Source organism: Canis aureus, chromosome 20 (genome assembly GCF_053574225.1).
Source record: "Canis aureus isolate CA01 chromosome 20, VMU_Caureus_v.1.0, whole genome shotgun sequence".
Taxonomy (NCBI): Eukaryota; Metazoa; Chordata; class Mammalia; order Carnivora; family Canidae; genus Canis; species Canis aureus.
The window spans coordinates 29,479,372-29,505,062 of NC_135630.1; the positions used below are offsets into that span (position 1 = coordinate 29,479,372).

Sequence of the window (25,691 nt, forward strand, 5' to 3'; positions counted from 1 at the left end):
GCCTGACGTGGGGCTCGATCCCAGGACCCTGGGATTATGACCTGAGCAGAAGGTAGAAGCACTGAGCCACCCCCAGTGCGCCACAAGATATAATTTCTTTTTTACATTAGTGACCTAGAAACAATTTCTGTTACTTCCCTCCTTGTGTTCTACTTACATGATTTTTCCATTTCTTAAGAAATAGTATGTATTTAAGTTTTTAATCATGTATTTGAAGCTTAAGATATTCCATGGCAATGGGTGATTTAGAGGTAAGTGATTAATTAAAGTCACTGAAAGACACTTGAGTTAATAAGCCTAGTATTTTTCCTGTAGGTTTCTTTCTCCCTAGAAATAAGTTGATATTCTTTAAAGATAGAGAAAATGTAGCGAGAGTCATGAAACATTTACTCCATAAATATAAGGCTCTGGTGTTGGAGACTGCATTTTAGTCTAGTGGAATCAATAGTTAAATCCATCAACTATCTATCTATCTATCTATTTATTTATTTATTTTTATTTTGATTTAATTATTTAAAACATAGACAAAGTAATAAAGACAATGGTGACCCCCATTTTAGATTTTTTAGTTCTGAGTGAGAAATGGTGTTAGGTCAAGTTCAGATACTTGGGTTGGATGTTGGTAATTAGAGTTGGTAATTAGGTAAAATTAGGTTAAAAAAGTATTCTTTTCTCAGCAGTTGCTTGAAAACAAATTTAGCAAAAGTCTTAAGTCTTACTTAGTGGGAGTATTTTTAAATTGAGCCATTTTCTGCTTTCCTATCCTCTGTTCATAGTAGAAACGGCTCTTGCTGGATAACCAACTCTCTATGGAAATATCTGTCCCCATGCAAAATTTTTCAAGGCAGATTGGATCAAAATAAGAGCTTTTAATTATCGGCTGTTCAAAATGTGTGCCAGGCATGGTGCTGAATTATTTATTATACCTTATTTAATTTCTGAAACAATCTGATAATTGAGTAACCTTTGTTTACACTTGAAAATATTAAGGCTTAGCAGGTGTTAAATAAATTACGTAAGGCCATAACTGGTAAATTACATCTGACATTTAAATAGATCAGTTTTACTCCAGATTTTTTTTTTACTATCAACTACTGTATAGTGTATGAGCACTAAACAATGTGCCAATATGAATTAAAGTATATTGAACATATCTTTTCTTTGATTTCAAATAATACTGTTTCGACACTACCCGTTGCATGTGCTCCTATTGGACAAAGCTAATTTCATCTCTTGGGTTTTTCTTCTTGTGAGAGGGAAGCATGGTAGATTATATGTGGAAATGAGAATTTCTGTGATTTAGTTGTGATGCTACTCAGAGAGGAGAGCAGAATTAAACATTGATCTCTTTCCCCTAAAAATACAATTTTGGTTTTTAATACAATGTGCATAGATGTATTTTTTGCTCTCTTGGCTTTTCTTCATTTATGCATTTAGTAGACTACAAGAATATGGCAGATTTTAATCACTTCCACAAGGAAATGCTGGTATTGTTTATAGTATGTCAAGTTTAACTTAAAGTGGCTTGGATTTTCACATTTCCTATTATTTGTTACTTGGTTTCCACATTTCTAGAATGGTAAGGAGTTTTTTTTCCTTTTTGAGATCTATAGGAAAAATAAAGAAAAAAAAATGTTTTCATTTGGTTGGGTAGTGAATTGTAAATTCAGTTTTCCCCCTCTTTAGCACTGTCAGAATCTTGTTCCAGTCTTCTGGAGCCAGCGCTTTAATGAGAAATTTTATGGTAGTTTGTAGAATGTCATCCAGTTGGGATTATCTGATGTATTTCTCATGATTAGTTTTGGTTTTATGGGATTTGAGGCAGAAGATCATAGAGGTAATGTGCCGTTTTCATCACATCACAGCAAAGATTATACCTCAACATGGTCTAATGTTGACCTTGATCACCAGGTTGAGGCAGTGTTGGAGTCTCCATTGTAGGGCTACTGCCCTGACCCCCTTTCCATACTGTACTTTTTGAAAGAAGTCATGAAGCACAGCTCACACTAAAGGTTTGGGGAATTATACATAAGTTATTTGGAATTTTCATGCACAGGAGACTCCCCCCGCCCCCTTATTTATTAATTTTTAAAAAGATTTTACCTATTTATTCACAAGAGACACCAAGAGATAGAGAGACAGAGACATAGGCAGAGGGAGAAGCAGACTTTATGAAGGAAGCCCATGTGGGACTCGATCCTGGAACTCCAGGATCACGCCCCGAGCTGAAGGCAGACGCTCAACCGCTGAGCCACCCAGGCATTCCTCCGCACCCCCCCCCTTATTTATTTTTATTCACTTATATCACTGTGGACTAATGAGTATTTATGTGGTTGTTTTTACTATGAGAAACTAAGTAATATAACCAGCTCCCAGTTTTCTTATTTCTGCTTTGAAACAGAAAAAGAGATAATGGTCAAGATCCAATTGGAGTGTGATGCCATCTTAGATTACTTATTTATAGAAAAAGTTCTCAGTAATAGCTTGAAATTACAGTCTTCTGGGAATCCTGTGAATAGACCCTGCCGCTAGCAGTTATTTAGGGGTTCATGTAACCTTGTTCTGATGCAGGTAAATTTCTTTAACTTTGCCACTATTGCCTTCCTTAGTAGTAGATGAATAGAATTCTATAGGGAGCCACATTTCCCAAAAATGTGCGAATATACCTAAGTAGATACTGGCAAAACACAGAGATTCAAAGGACAGTTGATGCTGTACATGGCTATGATTACTATGGGGGGCAATTAATTATGTCACATTTGGCCAGGATTCTGTGTTACTTTTATCTATCTAAACCTCCAACTTTAAGACACAGTGTCCTTAATCTGGCCAACTAAGGGTGATGAACCACTTTACTGTTTTCATCTGATTTTCAGAAGGATGGCTTTCCCTAGAAGTGCCCTAACGTATCATTGTCTTGTTTTCCTGTTTGATCCTGCTTTTTTTTCATTAGGGCTTTTAGTCATGGCTTCTTTTCATTCTTGGCCACCTGCTGGCACTAGTGACTTTACTGTTATTATTGTAGCATACATACATAGGTTGTGCTCTTTCTGATAGTCTCGCTATTGCCAGACCTTCCTATCATTCTTTTAAAGTTTTTTTGGTTTTTATACTTAACTTTATAGTTTTTCAAGTGATGACTATATGCTACTTTTTTAAAGACTATTATACCATCTGTGTATTACTATTGAATTATGAACATGTGCAGAAATGTTTGCTAGAGAACCTTGACTGATTACACACACACACACACACCAGTGCACACTTTTTCATAAAGGACATTGTAGCTGGTTTCTGCCTTGTGTGTGGGACATCAGGTATCTCCCACCTCAGACTAATGAATGGCTGATAGGCTTTGTGATACTGGTTGTTAATATTTGGAACAATAAAATAGCAATGAGGTTTAAAGAATACTCAGTTGTTGCATTCCTTCCCTTTAAGCTGCTTTGATGAATATTCTACAAAATAGCTTTTTTTTTTTTTTTTATAAATTCTTTAAATTAAAAAATAGAAAAAGAGCCAACAAAGGGGAATTTGCTGTTGGGCAGGAAACATGCTGAAAATCTTCTGTTTTTTGTTTTAAAAATTTTTTTTTAATTTTTATTTATTTATGATAGTCACACAGAGACACAGAGAGAGAAAGAGAGGCAGAGACACAGGCAGAGGGAGAAGCAGGCTCCATGCACCGGGAGCCTGACGTGGGATTCGATCCCGGGTCTCCAGGATCACGCCCTGGGCCAAAGGCAGGCGTTAAACCGCTGCACCACCCAGGGATCCCTGTTTTTAAAATTTTTTAAATTTTTATTAAAGATTTTATTTATTCATGAGAGAGAGAGAAAGAGAGGCAGAGACACAGGCAGAGGGAGAAGCAGGCTCCATGCAGGGAGCCTGATGTGGGACGCCTGATGTGGAACTCAATCTCAGGACCTTGGGATCACAACCTGAGCCGAAGGCAGATGCTCAACCACTGAGTCACCCAGGTGCTCCTTTCTTTCTGCTTATTACAACAGAAGAATATAAAGGATCAACACTCATTCTGTACACTCTCAGGCAATGGTTTGGGAAACAAATATAGATTTTCCTGTTGCATCAGACATCTGATTGTTTTTCTCCCTTTCATAGTTCTCAGGATTTTTCTAAATACAGTCTTTACAGTTGACTCAAATGGAAATTGTACTTTTCTCTATCACACCCTTCCTCCATATTATTGTATAAGTTTAATAGTCTGATACATGTTTCAGCAAAACTTACACTTGTATATATTTTTATTGGACTCAGAAGTTATGTCATATATTCATAAAAATTTTTTGCTTTGATGCCAGAAGTAGTTACATGGCATTAGTCTTATGAGATGTATGCTTAATTTCAGTTTTCAGATAAGATTTATTTAGAGAGATGGTGCATGTGAGAGGGTGAGAGAGAGAGTGAGTGTGTGAGTGGAGGAGGGCAGGGGCAGAGGGAGAAGGGAGAGAGAATCCCAAGCAGACTTCACACTGGGTGCAGAAACCCATGTGGGGCTCCATCCCAGGACTCCGAGATCAGGACCTGAACTAAAACTAAGAGTCAGACGCTTAACCGACCCAGGTGCCCCTTAATTTCAGTTTTTAATCTACTTGACAATTTCTTTTAGGTCAGCCTTTGTGAGTCTTCTATATAAATACATGGTACAGATAGTAGAAACCATTTTACTTGTATATACAAATTAAATGTGTGATTTAGGTAGGAGATTGGCAAATTTATTATATATCTACTTTTTTTGTTGTTTACTTTTTTTAAAAGATTTTATTTATTTATTCATGAGAGACACAGAGAGGGGCAGAGACATAGAGAGAGAAGCAGGCTCCTCACAGGGGAGCCCAATGTGGGACTCGATCCTTGGACCCAGGATCACACCCTGAGGCAGATGCTCAACTGCTGAGCCACCTAGGCATCCCTATCTCCTTGTTTCATTTGAGTTTTTGTGTTTGCATACTGGATACTCTTCTGACACTATGCATGTCACAATTTTTTATAACCTGATAAACATTTTTGTGTTACCACTCAATTGTGTCAAATTCTTATATTTTGCTGTGCTTTTTTCTGAATTTTTTAAAAGAACACATTACAGTATGGTGCCCCCCTTTTACATGCCCCCCTTCTCAATACACTTTCTCTTTTACATGCCCCCCTTCTCAATACACTTTCTCTTTTTCCCCCGAAGGTGTCCACTCTCTTTGATTTAGGTTCATCATTGCCAAACAACATAATCTAGCATTTCAAAATTTCTCAGATTCATCTTCTGAGGGACTTGGAAGTGCTTTGAAGTAAAAAGACTCATGCTCAGATTCTCACCTGCAGATTTATAACCTATATTGAAAGCACCGAAGGCTCTCAGACATGGGAAAAAAATAATTTAATTTATAAAATTTACCATTGTCCTCTCTTTGACCACAGAACTCCTCCACCCAGGATTCTGTGCTCTGTTGTGGCTTGGAACATGCTTCTTGAAAACACTGTTTAGAGGTATATGGTTTCCATGATTGACTTTCCATTTAATTTTATAGATGTTTACTAATGTCACTTTCTAGATTTAGATAACAGAAGTATTAATAATATTACTTTCAGTTGATGTTGACTGTTGGATCAAAAATATTTAAAATCATTTTGCAAAAAAGGGAGGTAAAATGTTAATAAATTGCATATTCATTGGCCAGCGTACAAGTTACTTAATGCTGTTTCATCTTTTTAAAATTCTTGAGTCCGCTAATCTATCGAATACTGAAATGTCTGGCTGTAGACCATGGCAACAAACACCCTTTGCCTTAAACTGATCTGTTACATTTTATGTTTCTGTGGCTGGAAGTAGACTGAGTTTGTTGTTAATGTTTGATGCATTTTCTTAAATAACAGTTCTTCAACTGTTAATGTACAAGATGGTACTTGAATTCTTTGTTTGATTTTTCCTTCCTGTATTAGAAAATCTTGGTGCTTTTTGTAAGTTATGTATAAAAGAAATTTTCTTAAGATTTGTTTATATACTGGTCTGATCCAGGAAAAATAAAATGGGAAAATGAACACTATTTTTGACCTTCAAATAAAACTATATTGGTTTTCAGACTGTTTACCGAGCCTTGGGGTCATATCCATTGTGTTAAGGCAGGACAATTTACCTGTGTGGGATAATAGGTCCCTTAGGATGTGGTGAGGGTGTGGAGGAGAGATGAGGTTCTTGAAAAATATACAAAGACACACAGTTTAGATACAATATCACAGAAACCTATAAAGGAAGAGTGGAAAATCAGACCTCATTCCTTTACTGGCTTCTAGCTGTCACTACCCTACAGCTTATGGTTCTGAGATAGGAGATGATAAATAGGGAAGCCTTTCACTTTGTATAAAAATACACCTGGAACTGTTTACAAAATATCAAAGACTAAACCATCTGCCCTGCTATTAGAATTTTAGGGTTTATTAAGGAGTCTCTGCATTTTATTTCTAGGATCTCCCTTAAAACACACACACACCCTCAGCAGCTTTTCATTAGTTAGGAGAAATTGTTTTGCATTCTGCATCTTGCTATTTTAGCCATAGTTATGTAACATTTTTTAAAGGAGATTTTTCTGTTTTCATTTGTGGAGAAAAGTCTCTAAAGAACCTGTGTTGTTTTGTTAGCTTAATTTAGTCTTTGTTATGAAAACATTTTTATTCTAATTTTCCTGAAAGTTATTGTATCTGGACCGTATGATTCCCCAGTGTTCAGTCCTCATTTTGTTTGGTGATCACATATTTTAGAGATTGACCTCCATAATAGTTCAATATGTGCAGGCAGCCCGGGTGGCTCAGCAGTTTAGCGCCACCTTCGGCCCAGGGCCTGACCTTGGAGACCCGGGATCGAGTCCCGCATCGGGCTCCCTGCATGGAGCCTGCTTCTCCTTCTGCCTGTGTCTCTGCCTCTCTCTCTCTCTCTCTCTCTCTCTCTCTGTCTCTCTGTCTCTCATGAATAAATAAATAAAATCTTAAAAAAAAAAAGTCCAATAAGTGTTGCTGTTAACGTACACTTATTTTGAATTAATGAGCCAGTGAAAGAGCACATAAATGACTGTGAAAGAATGATCAAGTGGAATAAGTAAAATTGTTTTCTTCCCATTTGTTATAAATCCTAATGGTTATATTTTGCAATTATTCTTTTTTTTAATACATTTATTTTTTATTGGTGTTCAATTTACCAACATACAGAATAACTAGTAAATTAAACAACTTTGGTGTGTCTGACACAGTCTACAAAGTAGTGCTACCAGTCTCCCAAAATATGCTAATTCTGTGACCATTCATTTAGCTAGGACCAAAGAGAGTGTTAGCTAGCTAAGAAATGATGCAAAATTCACTCCCTCCAAGGCTTAAAAAGTAACCCAGTATGGTTAATTTATAATATCTTTGGGTGGAGTTAGGTCATGGTTGCCACATTCCTCTCTTTTTTTCCCCCACATTCCTTTATTCTTAATAAGACTCTGGTCTTCAGAGTCAATCTGATTACTTCTCAGAAAGGTAAAATAAATAATTCTTACTTATTTTTAAATTTTACCCCTAAATTCTTTTCTTATGTAGTTCTGAGACATGGAAAGGTATACAGAAGTTTGTCTACTACAACCTGCTCAGTTACATTTGATTGAGAAGTGAAATGAAAGGAACTACAGTTGACCCTTATACAACACTGAGGGAGCTGGTTAGAGGTGTTGATCCTTCACTGCAGTCTAAGATCTACGTATAACTTTTGACTCCCTAAAATCTTTACTGATAACCTACTGTTGCCCAGAAAGCCTTTCTGATAACATAGTTGATTACCACATATTACCGTATGCTGTATGTATTATATGCTATATTCTTAACAATAAAGCAGAGAAAAAATGTTAAAAAGAAAATCATAAGGAATAGAAAATACACTTATAATACTGTGTATTGAAAAATATTTGCATTTAAATAGTCCTGCACAGTTCAAACCCCTGTTGAAGGGTCAACTGTATTTTGCCACTTCATTTGGATGTTGAATTTAGTAGCTGAAAGGAAGATAGCAATGGGAAGAAAATTTGGGCTACCTCTGGCACTGGCCTAGCCCTTTTAGGCCTCAGTTTCATGTGATAGCTTCAGGGCTGGATACCTTTGCAGGTCTTGCCTAGCTCTTGTAGCAATTGAAGATACCTTTTTTTTGGTTATTTATTATGTAACTGAATAAAAATAACATGGGAACTTAAGTAGAAACTTTCTTTAAAATGACTGTAATTTAAATCAGTGTTGTTCAGTAGGCCTTTTTTGTGATGATGGAATTACTCTAGATCTGTGTTATCCAGCATACTAGCCATTAGTCACATGTGGCCATTGAGCACTTGAATCATCACTAGTGTGACTGAGGAACCTAAATTTTAACTTTGATTAAGACAAATATAAGTAGCCACATGTGGCTGATTAGTTACTGTATTGGACAGTGCAGGTTAAATCCTTAAGTATTTTCAAATATTTAAAGGGAATTCAACACATAGATCAGTTATGACAGTCTTGATCTTTATGTAATGATTTGTACTTGGAATCTCTTAACTTTAGAATTTGGCAATTGCACCTCCATCTTTCAACACTGAAATCTTTCTTCCAGCGTATCCTCCCTTTCTAATTGCCATCAAGTATGGATAGGGACTATGACCTTTCCCAGGGATCCCGGAGTCTTTACTTGGTAACCATACACCTGTATCACTGGCTTTTTAAAGCGGTAATCCTACCAAAGACTGTATGTGTTTACCACAGTCTACCTGTAGACTCCCGTCACTCCCTGCAAGGCTGTACCTTGTCCTGAGTTAGGCTTTGTAGTATCTGGGGTGGGTTTGATGTTGAGAATTTTATCTTCATACTGTCTTACAGGCCTTATTCTGAAACATTTAATTAAGGGCCACTTTACACTTGGTCTTCCATTGGCAAGATGTTTTTAGTACTAAAATACTGGGCCATAAATTCACTTGAATGACTCTTCCATTAAGTTTGTGTTAATTGCTTCAGTATTGCAAACACTAACTACACTCTTGAAATGTCCACATTTGGGAATCACAAAGACTTTCAAATGATTCTATCCTGATATTCTGGACCTTTGAAATGATAAAAATTAGTATAGAGACATTCTTTTGGTTTAATGGTTAAATTGATAAATTATGTGTTTCAGATTCCCATCATTTTTCTGTGAGAGAGTAATTTATATAAAATTAAGTTTTTGTATATGGCACTCAGCTCACAAAACCCATAATATCTTTGAAACTTAATTCAGACATCCTGAGTCTGAGAGCCGTCTGAAGAAGTACATTCACTGAGACTTTGAAGTCCCATCTTCCAGGACCATGAGCACTGGTTCTATACTGGCAAAGGCACTAGTATGTATCCGTCATTGAGGTTTGAGTGGAGAGACACCAAAGGCAGTTGCCATTAGATAAAGTAATAAAAGAACATGTTGACAACTTCAGACATCATGAGTAAATAAATGCCTTCTTATTCTCATAGCATTTCTTCTCCCTAAAAAATGATCACCATCTTAACTTTTCTTTTTTACAAATTGAAATAAGTTACACTTAGCTTTTCTGCTTGTATTTTTTTAAAAGGCTATTGAGGTATAAGTTATATATGGTAATATTCACCCTTTTAGGTATACGGTTCTATGAATTTTGACAAATACATATACTATAATGAAGATATATAACATTTCAGTCCCTTCAAAACCCATTTCTCTGCTTCATTTTTGTAACCACCACCATATGAAGATATAGAATATTTCCATCACCCCCCAAAAGTTCCCTCTTCCTCAGCTGTATTATATTCATTATGGATTTACCTTAATTTTCCTAAATACACTATCATTGGTTTTTAGGTGTTGTCAGTCTTGCAATTCAAACAAGGTACAATAAATATCTTTGTAAAATTTGGTGTGCTTTTACAGCTACAGACGTAGGGTAAATTCCTAGTTGAATTAAGGGCTATAACATTTTGAAGAAATTGTACCAATTTGCTTTCCAACCCATTATGGATGACAGTGCCTGTACCTCTTTTATTATCACTGCGTGTCACCAAATTTAATTTTTGCTACTTTGATGAAGAAAATATCACCTAGCAAAATAACTTGCATTCACTAGTGGGCTTTTTTTTTTCTCATTTTTAAAACATTAGAAAGTTTATACACATTCACACATACACACATGTAACCTGTGTTATTTATGATTATAACTATGATATAACAAAGAAAATGTGAAAACTTCACCTTGATTTCTGCCATTTCAGTAGACTTTTTATTTGCTGCCTATTACCATCTACATTTTTGTATGTATACATGAACATTCTTATAATCACCTCCATGGCATATGCACAGTTTATGTGTGCATTTTGTTTGCTGTTTTTATTACTAATTTATTTATTTTTAAGATTTTATTTTTGAGTTATCTCTACATCCAGTATGGGGCTTGAACTCAGAACCCCGAGATGGAGAGTTGCATATCTCAATGACTGAGCCAGCTGGGTGCCCCTTGTTTGCTGTTTTAAAATTCATTTTATTTTGTGAGCATTTTCGTTAGAGTCCTCATTTTAATAGTTGTATGTCCTTTCTTTGGGGGCCATGACACAGTTCATTTAATTATCACACTTCTAAAATTTGTTGACACTTTTTCACTATTTTGAACAAAGTTTCAAATGCCATCTTTAAAATATAAAAGTTAATATTCTTTAGGTTATTTTCTTAGGTTAAATTTTTATTAGTATCATTGTTCTGGATCTAGCTGTGTCAACATTGACATGAGAGGGTACAATTTTATCATTTGAAATAGTTTTTGTCACTTCATTGAGAATTCAGTAACATTTTTTTTTACCAAAGAAGGAAGCAGTTGCAAGTGTGCTTCTACGCCAGGTTAAGCTATTTATTTTTCCTCCTTTTAATTTGAAAAAATTACAAAAATGATACGTGCTACTTGTAATAATTTCATATCCACTTTTTTTTAACATTTTATTTTTTTAAATTTTTATTTATTTATGATAGGCACACACAGAGAGAGAGAGAGGCAGAGACACAGGCAGAGGGAGAAGCAGGCTCCACGCACCAGGAGCCTGATGTGGGATTCGATCCCGGGTCTCCAGGATCGCGCCCTGGGCCAAAGGCAGGCGCTAAACCGCTGCGCCACCCAGGGATCCCCTCATATCCACTTTTTAGAGGTTTTTAGTCAACTCCTATTTAGTAAATTAAATTAAAATTTTTTAGTTGAATTTTTTCCCCCATGAATGAAAGAAGATCATTCATTCATGTTTTAGTATTTAAAAATTACCAAACAATATACAGTGAAGTCTCCTTACCCAATTCCCTCTCTTGGGGGTAGTTTAGTCAGATTCTCATGTTGTTTTTTTTTTTTTTTCAGTTACATTTTATGGATTTTTGAGCAAATATATGTGTGTGCTTTGTGTATGTGTGTGTCTTTTTAAGCCATCAATGTTAGGGTGGTGCACTTATTCTTGTATATATTTTCTTAGATAAGTCTTTTATTTGTATTTAATTTTTAAAAAGTAGATGACACATGCCTATGGTTCAAAAATAAAATAATGTAAAGACATGAATAGTTGCCGTCCCATCTGTTCCCTGTCTGCTATCTTTCAGTGATTCTTTTCCTCCTGTAACTCTTAGACTAACCTTTCTACATCTAATGAGGCAGGATAGAATAGGCATTAAGAGTTAGGGCTTGGAGACCAGCCCCCTGCATTCAAGATGTCTGCTCAGCTGCGTACCAGCTGTGTGATCATGGGCAAGTTGTTTAACCTATCTGTGCCTTGTATTTTTCATATGTAGAGTATTAGTATACATGCTTTACTTAGGATAGCACTATACATATATGATGTATGAGTGCTTTTTAGTAGTAGTATTTTTGTTACTAAGGACAGTAACCAATAAAATAATACCCAAGAATCAGAACCAATCAGTTGGGTTTATATTAGTGATATGTATGGATTTGGGTAAATTCCTCACTTGTTTGGATTCTGCTTAAATAGATTCTATTTTATTTTTAAAGATTTTATGGGGCATCTGGGTGGCTCAGTGGTTGAATGTCTGCCTTTGGCTCAGGTTGTGATCCTGGGGTCCTGGGATCGAGTCCTGCACCGGGCTCCCCCTGGGGAGCCTGCTTCTCCCTCTGCCTGTGTCTCTGCCTTTCTCTCTTTGTCTCTCATGAATAAATAAAATAAATAAATAAATAAAAATATTTATTAGAAAGTGAGGGGGAGGGGCAGAGGGAGAAGAATAGAGAAATTTAAGCAAACTCTGTGCTGAGCATGGGACTGACATAGGGCTCAATCTCACGGCCCTAAGATCATGACATGACCTGAAACCAAGAGTGGATGCTTAATGACTATGCCACCCAGGTACCTTCAAATTTTAAAAAATGTCAGAAAAGAAAATCAAAGCAGCTAAAATATATTTTGTTGTTCCTTTTTTGCGGAATTGATTTTTTTTTTTTTGTATATATCTGTTTAGATTAAACATACGTTATGTAACGAAAGTATCCCAGAAGAGATGAGGGTAGAGGTGGATGTTAAGGAGTATGAAATGTTTTTGCACAGTACATCACATTTTAAGTGTTTTCTCATATATTTTCCAAATTTGGTTAAAATGCACACATATGCTTTTAAATTCCCTTTTTAGGATCAAATTGTTAATGACATTAAAAATTCTTAGTGTGCCTGGCTGACTCCATCAGGAGAGGATATGACTCTTGATCTTGGGGTTGTGAGCTCAAGCCCCACACTGGGTGTATTAGATTTTAAGTAAATTAAAAAAAAAAAATGAAAAAAATTTCTTAAGCGAAGCAAGGGGCTGGGGGACTGAATTGTATTTCTATTCAATTTTTCATCCTCAATTCTTTTTCTTAATAAAATCAAAGAAGCAACAAAACCTCTTTTCCCCTTTTCGTGTTCAGATCCCAGTTACAAAATTATATATGTTCACTGTAGAAAATATAAATACAAAACAATCAAAATAAAAAATAAAAACAAAACACAGAAAGAAGAATCACCCTACTACCTCTACTTAGCTTAATGTTTTTGTTAACAGTTTGGTGTCTAGACTTCTTGCATTTTTCTCTAGATAAGTGTACACACACACTCATGGTATTAATTTGCTTGTCTTTTACAGTGTTGTAGAATCAAGAGTGCTGCACACACTGGTGGTTTTCTTTTTTTAGATTGTATCATGAACATTTAAATTACATAATTAATAGTATCATTTATAACAGGTGCATCATATTCCATTGAGCATATATGCCATACTGAAATATATTTTTTAATATATTTCCTTTGCAAGGGCATTTAAAAATAAGCTATCAGTAAACATTCTTTAGACAAATCTTTTTGGACATCCATTATTAGGATAAATTCTGAGGCAGGGGGATCCCTGGGTGGCGCAGCGGTTTGGCGCCTGCCTTTGGCCCAGGGCGCGATCCTGGAGACCCGGGATCGAATCCCACGTCGGGCTCCTGGTGCATGGAGCCTGCTTCTCCCTCTGCCTGTGTCTCTGCCTCATTCTCTCTCTCTCTGACTATCACAAATAAATAAAAATAAAAAAAAAAAATTCTGAGGCAGGAGGTTCTTGGGTTGTAGCATATGCATGTTTTTCATGCTTTGGAACACCTCCAACCTGTTGTCCAGGCAGTTGGTATCTCCCTACATACTTCCCAACATGGGGTCTTATCTTTAGATAAGTCCATGCCTATTTGAGATGCAAATCACTCCCCTTCTGAATTGGTGCAAATTCACTTTCCATTGCCTCTAGGATCATCCCTTCCTTCTTCCCTTCTTCCCTCTCTTGCTATTCTTCCATATCCTTCCTCCTTCCCACCTCAGACTTCATAGAAGATTGATTTGGTCCTGGTTAGAGAGGGACCTGTTTCAAATACTTTTCACCTCACTCTTCACATGCTTTGTAGTGTATTTGCTATATAAAATGTTCCTGAGGCCTTTTCTGGATGGCACTGATTTTTCAAAAATCTTACTTCTTTCAGTTCCGTAAGTTCCGATTTTCACTTTTGTGATTTTTAGTATCAGTTAATGTGTTCCTTTTGTGAAGTGACCTCATGCTCTAGCACAGTGATTTTGAGAACTATTTCTGGAATCCTGTAGACCAGGTTCAGAGTCCAGCTCCTGTTCTTGTTGACTAGCTTTGGAAACTAGGACATCTTATTTAACCCTTGCAGTCCTTCTGTTTCTCTTTTTCACTTACAGCATGGCTATAATGATAATGCCTCAGGCTTTTGTGAGGATTTAAAGAAGTGATATTTGTAAGTGTTCAGTACATGGTCTAACATATAGTAAGCACTCAACAGAGTAGCTCTTACCATCATATCATCTGGCATGTGTGTGAATGAAGCAGGGATTGGTTTTCTTGTTTTACATTTCAGTAAATGGATTCCGTCCGAAAGATGGAATGAATACTTTTCCTACTACTACATCTAGAAAGCACTGGCACGTGAAACTGAATTTAGGACTTTCGATCTATAAGGACTACTGCAAAGTGGGGAAACTACCGTGAATGACAAGAATTGTGCCCACTAATTTTTTTCATTTGTTTTTATTGAAGTTCGATTTGCCAACATATAGTATAACACCCAGTGCTCGTCCCATCAAGTGCCCTCCTCAAGTGCCCAGCACCCAGTTACCCCAACCCCCTACCCACCTCCCCTTCCGAAAGCCTTTTTTTGTTTCCCAGAGTTTCCTAACTCTCATGGTGTGTCTCCCTCTCTAATTTTTCCCACTCAGTTCCCCTCCTTTTCCTTGTAGTGCCTTTCACCTATTTCTTATATTCCCCATATGAGTGAAACCATATGATGATTGACCTTCTCCGACTGACTTATTTCACTTAGCATAATACCCTCCAGTTGCATTCACATCAAAACAAATGGTGGATATTTGTCCTTTCTGATGTGCCCAGTAATTAAGATCATCCAAAAAAAAAAAAAAAAGGTATGAAAAGCTTTAAATATGGGGCTTGAATAGTGCAGCTTCCAGAAAGCTTTGACTGGCCTATCAGAAGTAGGCAAGAAGATGAGCTTAGTTGCAGAACTGAAATGCTTCCTGTGCACCTTTGCCTCAAAAGAGCTTGCTCTATCCAAGAGTCTTTTCAAATTTCGTAAGTTTGTCTGCTCTGGTTTAAATTAAAATGGAGTACTTCTTTAAATATTTGACTAGGTTTTATTTTGACTTGTTTCCAACAGGGCATGGTGCAGATGTGAAATGTGTAGACTGGCATCCAACAAAAGGGTTAGTTGTTTCAGGAAGTAAAGATAGTCAACAGCCAATCAAGTTCTGGGATCCCAAGACTGGGCAGAGTCTTGCAACACTGTAAGTAATAGGAACCCCATCTTGGTTCCTAAACAAAAGGGAACAAGGCTGCCTGTATTCTATAAGTTTGAGCCTTCTCTCCTCCCATGTATTCATGAAAAACTAGGTTAGACAGCAGATGAACTTGTACCTAGGGTCTTATTAATTAAATATGATTTTTGTTCTGCCATATGTATCTAAATTTAATTTGTGTATCCCTTGGGGTGGGGGCAGGAAGGGAGATGAGGAGAAGGTAGTTCTCACTGTTCTAGGTTGTGGTCTCTCCTCATGCTATATTTTGTCACTATGTGGAGCTGAGGCATGTGCTACTTACTAGATATAGCCCAGCTCTCCATCTCACTACATCTATTTGTAGAGAAGTTTTCTCTCCAGTTTTGAATCTGTTTTCATTTTTTATCTAAGGTGCTTACTTATGATGCAGACTTATAATAAAGTTTTATCTTTTTAAAAGTATCTCTATTATATTTTATATTATTATATTTTATATTATTATAGTTTATATTATTTTATTATTATCCTTCAACATTCATAGTTAACTGAGTATGTTATTAACATGTTTTTGACCACACCCCTGTATCCTGGTCCTTCTGAGTGGAAAGTGAGCCAAATCCAGAGTAAGCTGGTTGGAGCAAGGCTGTCTTGTTGCATAACTCCGAGGCTACAACCAAATAGAACAGCTTGTGACTAGTGCTCCTTGGAGATGTGCATTTTGCAGGCCTTGGCTTGTTGTGTTTTTAGTTCAAATTAACCCTCAAACTGTCCTGTGCCCTTTTTAAATACTTTGTCTTAATGAGAGGAGCGTCACTGAACTTTGAAAATTTAATGAGCTTTATCAAATATTGATTTATGTGTTCAAGTGCCTGCTTCACGGATAAGCTTTTCTATACAGTTGAAGCTCTGCTATTTTAGTTGGTTAATGAAAACTACACTTAGATAATGGACATTAAGAAGTAATAAAGCATGTAGCATCACAAGACCACAGTTTAAAAGTACAATAGGAAGAAACGAATCAGAGACAGAAATAAATGTCCAGACCTCTTGCTGTCCTGACCCACGTGCTTTTGGAGAAAAATGGCCATTGTATCAATTTATACTTGTTTTGTATTCTGACAAATATTTTCTTGGTACTCTGTTTCTAGTCATGCCCATAAAAACACTGTGATGGAAGTGAAATTAAACCTCAATGGCAATTGGCTGCTCACTGCATCACGTGACCACCTCTGTAAACTTTTCGATATCCGAAACCTGAAAGAAGAGCTGCAAGTCTTCCGAGGTCATAAGAAAGAAGCCACAGGTCAGTGGCTAGGGCATGCTTCTCATTCTGACTACTGTTTGTAGTGTGCTGAGATCCTAATAATTTTGCCTTTCCCCACGTTTTTGTTTTACAGCTGTGGCCTGGCATCCTGTTCACGAAGGACTTTTTGCCAGTGGAGGGTCCGATGGCTCTTTGCTATTCTGGCATGTTGGGTATGTAATACTTATTTTTAAAGAAGTTATATAATTTATGGAGAGAGTACCCGAAAGTGTAAAACATAACATTTTGTGTTTTTCCTGAGTATTCAAATGTCCTATATCAGAGACTTCCTGCAGTTTTCAATTCTGTAAACCCAGCTTGGAATAGAAAATTTAGCACCTCTATTTCTGGATGTGGAAGTCATTAAGGGAGAGTAAAGCACATTTCCTTGTTTCTTATTGGTGAATTCATTCTGAAGCATTTTTCCCTCTGAAATATTCCTCCAATAAAAGAATATGTTGCTGATGACAAATGAATACACCTGAAACATGTAGAACTGACCAGATTCAAAGAAACAGGCTTCGGTAGCTTTGTGTTACAGTAAAAGAAAATATCTTTTTTTTTTAATAAGTTTTGTGAAAAGACTTCTTTCTGTGGTGATATTACAGGGTAGAGAAAGAAGTGGGTGGGATGGAGATGGCCCATGAAGGAATGATCTGGAGTCTGGCTTGGCATCCTCTTGGACATATACTCTGCTCAGGTTCAAATGACCATACTAGGTAAGCTTTATATAAAAAATAATAAGGAATTACTGTGTTCATGGAGCAGCAGAAAATGAAGATTTATATTTATTTTATTGATAGATAAATGTATTAATTTGTAGTCCAACTTCTTAGGAACATTTTTGTAGTGGCTTGTAAATAAGTATGCAATAATAATAAGAAGATAAGTATTGAGTAAGACTTTGTTATTCAAATTCTTATAAAAAAAATCTTTTGAGGGGCACTTGGGTGGCTCAGTAGTTGAACATCTGCCTTTGGCTCAGGTCATGATCCCAAGGTCCTGGGATCGAGTCCCACATGAGGCTCCCTGCAGGGAGCCTCTTCTCTCTCTGCCTGCATCTCTGCCTTTCTGTGTGTCTCATGAATAAATAAATAAATCTTTAAAAATAAATCTTTTGACATTTTAAATTTTTAGAAGAAAGGCATTGTAAAACTTTATTATGTTTACCAGTGGATTGCTTGGTACTCTTAAGTGCCCAGAAATACACTGAAACTGTCCTCTACCCTTAACCCCTCTAATCACTTTTATTTCAATAGCAAATTCTGGACCCGAAATCGACCAGGTGATAAAATGCGAGATCGATATAATCTCAATCTGTTGCCTGGAATGTCTGAAGATGGAGTAGAATATGGTGAGACTCTTACACATTTATTCTTCTTTGAAATCTGATACTCTCTTATTAAATTGTTAGTTGTGGAAAAGATAATATAAAACTAACTTTACTTTTATAGTTTACTGATTGATAAAATCACCAATAGTAGGTTTCATTTTTATAAAGTATTCATTTTATTGGGCCTCTATGTTTATAAAATCTCTGTTGACAATAGATGTATTCCTCTTTATAGATGACCTTGAACCTAATAGCCTGGCAGTAATTCCAGGAATGGGAATACCAGAACAACTAAAATTAGCTATGGAACAAGAGCAGATGGGTAAGAGTATGTTTTATTTTTTTTTATTTTTTTGAGTATGTTTTATTTTTATAAAATTTTTGTAGACTTATTTCTTACCTTCATGATACTAAATTATTTTGAAAATGCCAAAATGATTTATGTAAACTGCATATTCTTTAAAATCTATTCTTCCAAAAATGTGTTCACTGATGAAATGGCCACTTTGCTCTCATTTCCTTGGCTAACTGATCCTTTTTGTGGTTACAGGAAAAGATGAGTCAAATGAAATTGAAATGACAATTCCAGGTTTAGACTGGGGAATGGAAGAGGTGATGCAAAAGGATCAGAAAAAAGTTCCTCAGAAGAAAGTTCCTTATGCCAAACCTATTCCTGCTCAGTTCCAGCAGGTGAGTGAGTAGCAGCAGCCTAGTCTATGCACTGGGAGGTTCTGCCCAGTGAGTTTTGCATCAGTTCATGTGTGGAAGGTATTTCTGTACTACAGACTTCTTTGGAGTACTCTAAGACAAAGTTCCCATCTGCTGCTCTGCATCTAGTTCTGAGTTTGTCATGACTCTTGTAGCTCTTTTATTCTCACCTACTTCTTATTGTCCAAGCTATCAAAGGAAGGAGAAGAGAGAAGCATGGAGCAGAGAGAGTATGTTGACTCTCCTCTACTTTGTTTGTCTGTCTTCTGCTTTATTTGTTCACTCAACACTAAATGCATGTGCCCTTTTGAAGGGGGTGGGCAGGCTTTTCATTCTTAATAACACGTAAGGGCTTACAGTTTTTATCACGTTAGTAGTTTCTACCTGATATTATGCTTGCCTGACTCCATTCTTGTTGCTAAGAAGGAGCATTAGAAATAAAGGCAGTACACCAGGTGAGCCAACTTGTATTCGGCAGATTGGAATGGTCAGCGACATGACAGAATATTTTTCTCGTTCTCTCATTAAAATATACACACTTAGGGTATATTTTAATATTCTCTTCTTTCCCAAGGCTTGGATGCAAAATAAAGTTCCAATTCCTGCCCCAAATGAGGTACTGAATGACAGAAAAGAGGACATTAAATTGGAAGAGAAGAAGAAAACACAAGCAGAAATTGAACAAGAAATGGCCACATTACAATATACTAACCCACAGCTTCTGGAGGTGTGTAACACTCTTTAGGGGGGTTTAAGATGATCTAAGAAAGTAGTGTTAACATTTTGTTATTGATATGCTCTTAGGGAGAAGGGAAGGGATTCTCAGGTGGGTCTGATGAACACTACTCTTTTTTTCTGTTTTTCTAATTTTGAAGTATAATTGACATACAATGACATAGTAGTGTCCGGTGTGAAAGAATTCTGTTTCTTAGACTTTTAAAACCAGATCAGTCAAGCAGTGAGTAGACGTAAGTTAAATATACATTTTTTAAGAAGATTTATTTATTTGAGAGAGAGAGTGTGAGTGTGTACAGGGGGAAAGGCAGAAGGAGAGGAAGATAGAAAATCTTGAGTGGACTCCGCGCTGAGTGCAGAGCTCATTGTGGGACTTGATCCCACAATCCTGAGATCATTATCTGAGTCGAAATCAGAAGTCTGACATTTAACCAGCTGAGCCACTCTGGCACCCCTAAATATACATTTTTTAATAGAAAAGGTAAAGCCAACATAGTCTTATCCACAAATAAAATAATTTTTCTTTTTCTGTCTGCTCTAGAACAGGTGGTTTGCTTTTTTTTTTTTTTTTGAACCTTTGACAGTTCCCAAGAATGATAAAGTAAGTTATTGAATATAATAAGATGAATATAAATAATCTGGCTGCTATTTCCCAGTATTTAAAAAGAGGGAGTCTAGAGTGAGTCTGGAAGCTTGTGTGCTCTTAGAATATCTGAATGTTACATGGATTCTAGTTAACTGGAGTGTTGAGAGGTTGATGCCTTATATTCGTATTGAGGCTCCCTCAACAAAGTCAGTGATAGCAGTATTGTCAACTTCAAGGGCTCTGGTGTATTTATCAGTGTGCTTTTTTTCCTTTCTTTCCAGCAACTTAAAATTGAAAGACTTGCACAGAAACAGGCTGAGCAGATTCAGCCTCCTCCTTCATCTGGCACCCCTCTCCTTGGACCCCAGCCCTTTCCAGGACAAGGTCCAATGTCTCAGATTCCTCAAGGTTTTCAGCAGCCCCATCCATCTCAGCAGATGCCAATGAACATGGCTCAGATGGGGCCTCCGGGTCCACAGGGACAGTTTAGACCCCCTGGACCCCAGGGACAAATGGGACCACAAGGTCCTCCACTGCATCAGGGGGGTGGGGGGCCACAAGGATTCATGGGACCACAAGGGCCCCAGGGCCCACCCCAGGGGTTGCCAAGGCCTCAGGACATGCATGGGCCCCAAGGAATGCAGAGGCATCCTGGACCTCATGGCCCTTTGGGACCTCAAGGACCACCTGGACCACAGGGTAGTTCTGGTCCTCAAGGTCATATGGGTCCTCAGGGTCCACCTGGCCCACAAGGTCACATAGGCCCTCAAGGCCCACCTGGTCCCCAGGGTCACTTGGGCCCTCAGGGGCCTCCTGGTACTCAAGGTATGCAGGGACCACCTGGTCCCAGAGGAATGCAAGGACCTCCTCATCCTCATGGGATACAAGGTGGGCCAGGGTCTCAAGGGATCCAAGGTCCTGTGTCTCAGGGACCTCTGATGGGATTGAATCCAAGAGGAATGCAGGGTCCTCCAGGCCCCCGAGAAAATCAGGGTCCTGCTCCCCAAGGGATGATGATGGGCCATCCGCCTCAAGAGATGAGAGGACCTCACCCACCAAGTGGACTGCTGGGACATGGCCCTCAGGAGATGCGAGGCCCTCAGGAGATGCGAGGCATGCAAGGGCCTCCAGCCCAAGGGTCCATGCTGGGCCCCCCCCAGGAATTGCGAGGGCCTCCAGGCTCACAAGGTCAGCAGGGGCCGCCCCAGGGCTCTTTGGGGCCTCCACCCCAGGGTGGCATGCAAGGGCCCCCTGGACCTCAGGGACAGCAGAACCCGGCAAGAGGGCCACATCCATCTCAAGGGCCAATACCATTCCAGCAGCAGAAAACAGCTCTGCTAGGTGATGGGCCCCGGGCCCCCTTCAATCAGGTATTATTTATTTCTAACTTCTAGGCATTACACATTGGGAAAACACGCTCTGCACAGAGGTGGCACTTCCAAATGCTGTGGGAAGCAGTCACAGTGTCTCTCAAGTAGTGATGCTGGCTTGAGAATAGCATCATGGCTGAAGGAAATGAGAATAAATCAGACCATGAAATATATTGTAATACGAATTTTTTTAATAGAAGTTACTCCAGAAAAGATCAGCTCTCAGTTGAATATTGTTCCCAATTGTCCCCGCACTCTGAAAGAGCGGTGGCCTTGGGGAAAAAGCAGGGGTGGCCATGAGTTTGTCAGGTCCCCCCTTTCTGGGCTGTTTATTTTGTAGCCTGGTGTTTCATGGGCTGATCTGCCTGCTGGCTTTACTCTTTAAGATAGTATGGAGTATTTAACTCACAAGCGTGCAGTAGACTCTGATCTCACCATTTTCATCTCAGTGAATGCTTTTAGAGCCCTCTGAGTCCAGAATTGTGCATTCTCAAATGGTGACCCTTTGGGCAAAATGCTGTTCAAGTTGTTTTCCACTCACATGTATATTTATTTACTGGGAGGATTCATTCTGTAGAAATTGTCTTGGCCCTTTTTTTGAGGATTCTGTTTTTGTCAGCCAAATTGTAGTACTCCTTTGCTGGGCTTGTGCTTGAGAAGTGGTGTGAGGAGGGCTCAGGTTTTGTGGGGAAGGACTGCATGAGCTTGTGTGGATTTACCACTCTTTGGCTCTGTGGTTTCTGTTTTCCTCAGTTTCATAGTCCTGGCAGTATTACTTAGGCCTGAACCCCTGGGTTTGTATCACTGAAGTCAGTTGTAGACCAAAAGTGAATGAGCTAATGTTGACTGCTTCACTGAGGGGCACTCGATCCATCTGGAGAGGATGTGTTTACAGATGCTGCCCATGAAAAAACTAGTCTGTTTTGCTTTTTCAAACACCTGCAAGAATCTGTCCTGTGAAGATGATCATAGGTTTTACTGAATTAAAATAACTAGCTGAACAAGTAGGTTCTGTTACTCTTCCATAGATCATCTAGGACTTATGAGTATCACAGCAGTGAAGAATAGTTGAGTTTATTCTCAGAATCTGTTGGGCACTTTTTAGAATTTAGGATGAGTGCAATAAATCTAGGTTTGTTGCCCCAAACTGCCCTAAAATGTACAGTATTGTATATTTTATTAATACATAGAGCATTTGTGTGTGTTTACAATATCAGTTCCCTAACCCTGTGGTAATGAATTAACAGCTTTCATTTGGGAGGACAAAAACAGTGATGAACTTTAGCTACCACATTATGACTGAAATTAAAAACTTGTCAGATTCAAGAGGGTAGGCCTGGGTTTCTGGGACAATTCGGTAAGAGTTTTTATTAAGTAATAAAATATTTTATACGTGAAAAGAATAATGGTTCTAAAGATTTAGTTGACCTATAGAATGAGTATGAAGGTATGATATAGACATTTCAGATCTCAAGAGTTGCCTGATGAAAATCTTTGCTCATATTTTTTTATGTGCTGAAATCTTTCTTCACTTTGATGAGGCCAATTATTATTTTTTTGAACATTTTATTTATTCATGAGAGACATAGAGAAGCAGGCTTCTCACAGGCAGCCCGATGTGGGACTCAATCCCCAGACCTCGGTTCACAACCTGAGCTGAAGGCAGACGCTCAACCACTTAGCCACCCAGGCATCCCCATGAGGCCAGTTATTTAAACCAGTTGTTTCAGTTGGTTTAATTTAGTGGAATTGCTTTCTGGTGTTAAAGTAATAACGTGAAAGATTTTGACAAGAGCAGTCCTTGGGTGAAAGGGATAGGAAACAAAGGAGGACAGAAATTACTGGTATTGAGTATAATAGTTATGTGTAGCTACAATGCTAGATGTCCTATCGAGGCAGGTAGGACAGGTAGCTAGTTTGGGATGCGCAAGCAATTTTGCTGTTGATGGTTTTGAAATTGTACTATTTTCATAGTAGGTCCAGTCACTAAATGCATTTCTTTATGTAAAGAAGTTAATTTGTTTGTCAAGAGACCTGATCCAAGGTCACTGGACAGTGTGGAAACATGGCTGCTAAAAAAACCCATAATCTTAGGGACAAACTGGGGTGAGCTCTGGGGTTCCAGAGCATGGAGACCAAGAGGATCAGAGGAGCAGCTTTGTCTCTGCAGGGACCAAAGGATCCCAGGCGACTCAATGGGGAATGTGCAGTAGGATGCTGAGGATGAGGAAATGAGGTAGAGAAGAGGGAGGTGATAGGAGAAAGCCAGTGTGAACGTCTCCTGACGAACTTCTTTCATATTCTTCTGCCTCTTCAAACCCAGCTCTAGCCTCTTGAGAGGAGTAGTTGTTTTCTGTAGCTGGAAAAGAGTCCTGAGTGTGAAAGCAGAGTTTACCTGGCCTGGCAGATTTCCAGATCTTTACATTTGCCAGAAGTTCCTCCTTTGTGCAGAGTGTTATGTTACAATTTCTGACTTTCCATTGAGGTTCTTACTTGGCATCACAGGTAAAGATCTAGCTTTAAATAAAACCTATCAGGTTTAAAATATAAGTGTTTCCTTTTATTATGGTAAGAGAAGTATTCTCCTTCCCTTAATTTAAGGACAATTTTGCTATAATGTCACTAGCTGTGTATTTACTGCTGGAGGCTTTGGGGGCAACCTAGTGTTTCTTATCTTGTCACGTGATGATAAAATTGCTATTCATAAAGCACAAGCCTATGATTTCACACCCCCGCTTTAAAAACATCTTTTCAGGAAGGACAGAACGCAGGCCCCCCACCCCTGATACCAGGCCTAGGGCAGCAGGGAGCACAAGGTCGCATCCCCCCTCTTAACCCTGGACAAGGACCTGGCCCGAACAAAGGTAAATATCTGCTCGGCTGAATAAGAGATTGTATTCTACCACCTCTGGGTAAATCTTAAAATAAATAGATTATTGGTAAGTAATTGATAGAGTGGTCATTTGAACCCTATAGGAAAAATAGGAGGACAGTCATTTCAGGTAAAGGCTTTGTCTTAACATTGTTTTCATAGACTTGCTTTAATTAGTCAGAAATGCTGCTCTGAGTAACTAAGCTCTTCGCTACCAGAAGCTGGCAGTGGAACTGCTGGGACAACCCTAGTAGCAGGCCCTGCGCGGCAGCGGGCCAGCTCCGTCCACGCCTTGGGAATGGCAGTGGTCCTGTGCTCACTGAGTGCAAGGGCATGTCATTTGCATCCTGGAAAGCTGAACTGCTTCCACTTACATTTTTTGATGAGCTAAAGAATTTAGAGATTTTGATAGTGTTTTTAATATCCCCCCTCCCCAGTTGTGCCATGTATTGAATTCTTTAGCTGGTTATATTGTTCCACATGATTTGATAAGAAGAAAGCAATGCAGTGATGTATCAGGTTCTTGATATTCTGGAAAGCAGAGATGAGAATTGTCAGTATTTAGATGTGAGACTGTTTGGAAGCCGAGTTAATCCCAGGAGTTGAAAGTGCAGAGGTAGCCCCCTGTCATACTGAGGTGTTCTGCTGTCACAGGGGAAGGGATGGAGCAGGAGTGAGCAGGTGATAGGCTGCTGGCCGGAGTCAGTGAGAGCAGGACTGAGTGGTGTGGAAAGAGGGAAGGTCGGAGACAGAGATGTTCAAGTCAGTGCACTGTCACAGGGAGGACACAAGCCAGAGAACTAGGGGTATCGTGGAGGTTGCACTTCAAACTTCACTCCTTTTTAATTTTTTATCAGCTGAGCCCACAGCTCTCTGTGGCACATGTTACATTTTTTGCCCTCGTTTTATCAGATGAAGAAAAGTCCTCATTAGTATTTTGCAGCCCTAGGACTTTGGGAGAAGCAGGACATCCTAGGAAAGGGAGCAATAAAGGAATTAGGAGAATCTTTATTATAGTCTCATTGCATGGAAGTGGTGGCCCACAGGGAAAAAGAAATCAAGAACCCATCTTTGGAATTTGGGGACCCTAAGAAGAGTCTGTTACCCACAAGGTACAGCTATCAACAAACTGAGAGCCTGCCTCTCTTCCTCTCCCCTACCTTGTGTCTGTCTCCACCTATTTCCCTCTCCTCCTTGCTCTTCCCCTTTTCTCTTTACCCCTCTCTCTCTCTTCCTCCTCTCTTTCTCCTCCCAGGGACCAAAGGGAGAAGGGAGAGCCGAGAAAGTGGCCCTGCCATCCCCTACTGGATTAACCAACGCCGCCGCCCCATCACCGGTGGCCACATCCCTTCTAATTTGTAGTGGTGGGTTTCTTTCCTTGGAGGAGCCAGGGTACTTTTAAACAGATAGAGGTAATGGGAGGA

At 38.6% G+C, this 25,691-nt stretch overlaps 1 protein-coding gene across 6 annotated transcripts in view; it reads left to right on the forward strand.

The window, feature by feature from the left end:
• The window catches only part of WDR33 (WD repeat domain 33), a 123,800-nt gene that overhangs the window by 87,551 nt on the left and 10,558 nt on the right, over nucleotides 1–25,691 (forward strand). For 2 of the 6 annotated variants that reach the window (XM_077861233.1, XM_077861232.1), the window contains 11 exons: nucleotides 5,434–5,502; nucleotides 15,243–15,369; nucleotides 16,509–16,663; nucleotides 16,758–16,836; nucleotides 17,272–17,382; nucleotides 17,923–18,017; nucleotides 18,232–18,318; nucleotides 18,547–18,686; nucleotides 19,279–19,431; nucleotides 20,307–21,395; nucleotides 24,151–24,259. In XM_077861233.1, coding sequence (XP_077717359.1) covers nucleotides 5,434–5,502; nucleotides 15,243–15,369; nucleotides 16,509–16,663; nucleotides 16,758–16,836; nucleotides 17,272–17,382; nucleotides 17,923–18,017; nucleotides 18,232–18,318; nucleotides 18,547–18,686; nucleotides 19,279–19,431; nucleotides 20,307–21,395; nucleotides 24,151–24,259 — 2,214 coding nt within the window. The other 4 variants (XM_077861236.1, XM_077861235.1, XM_077861234.1 and 1 more) reach the window with 4 other exon arrangements.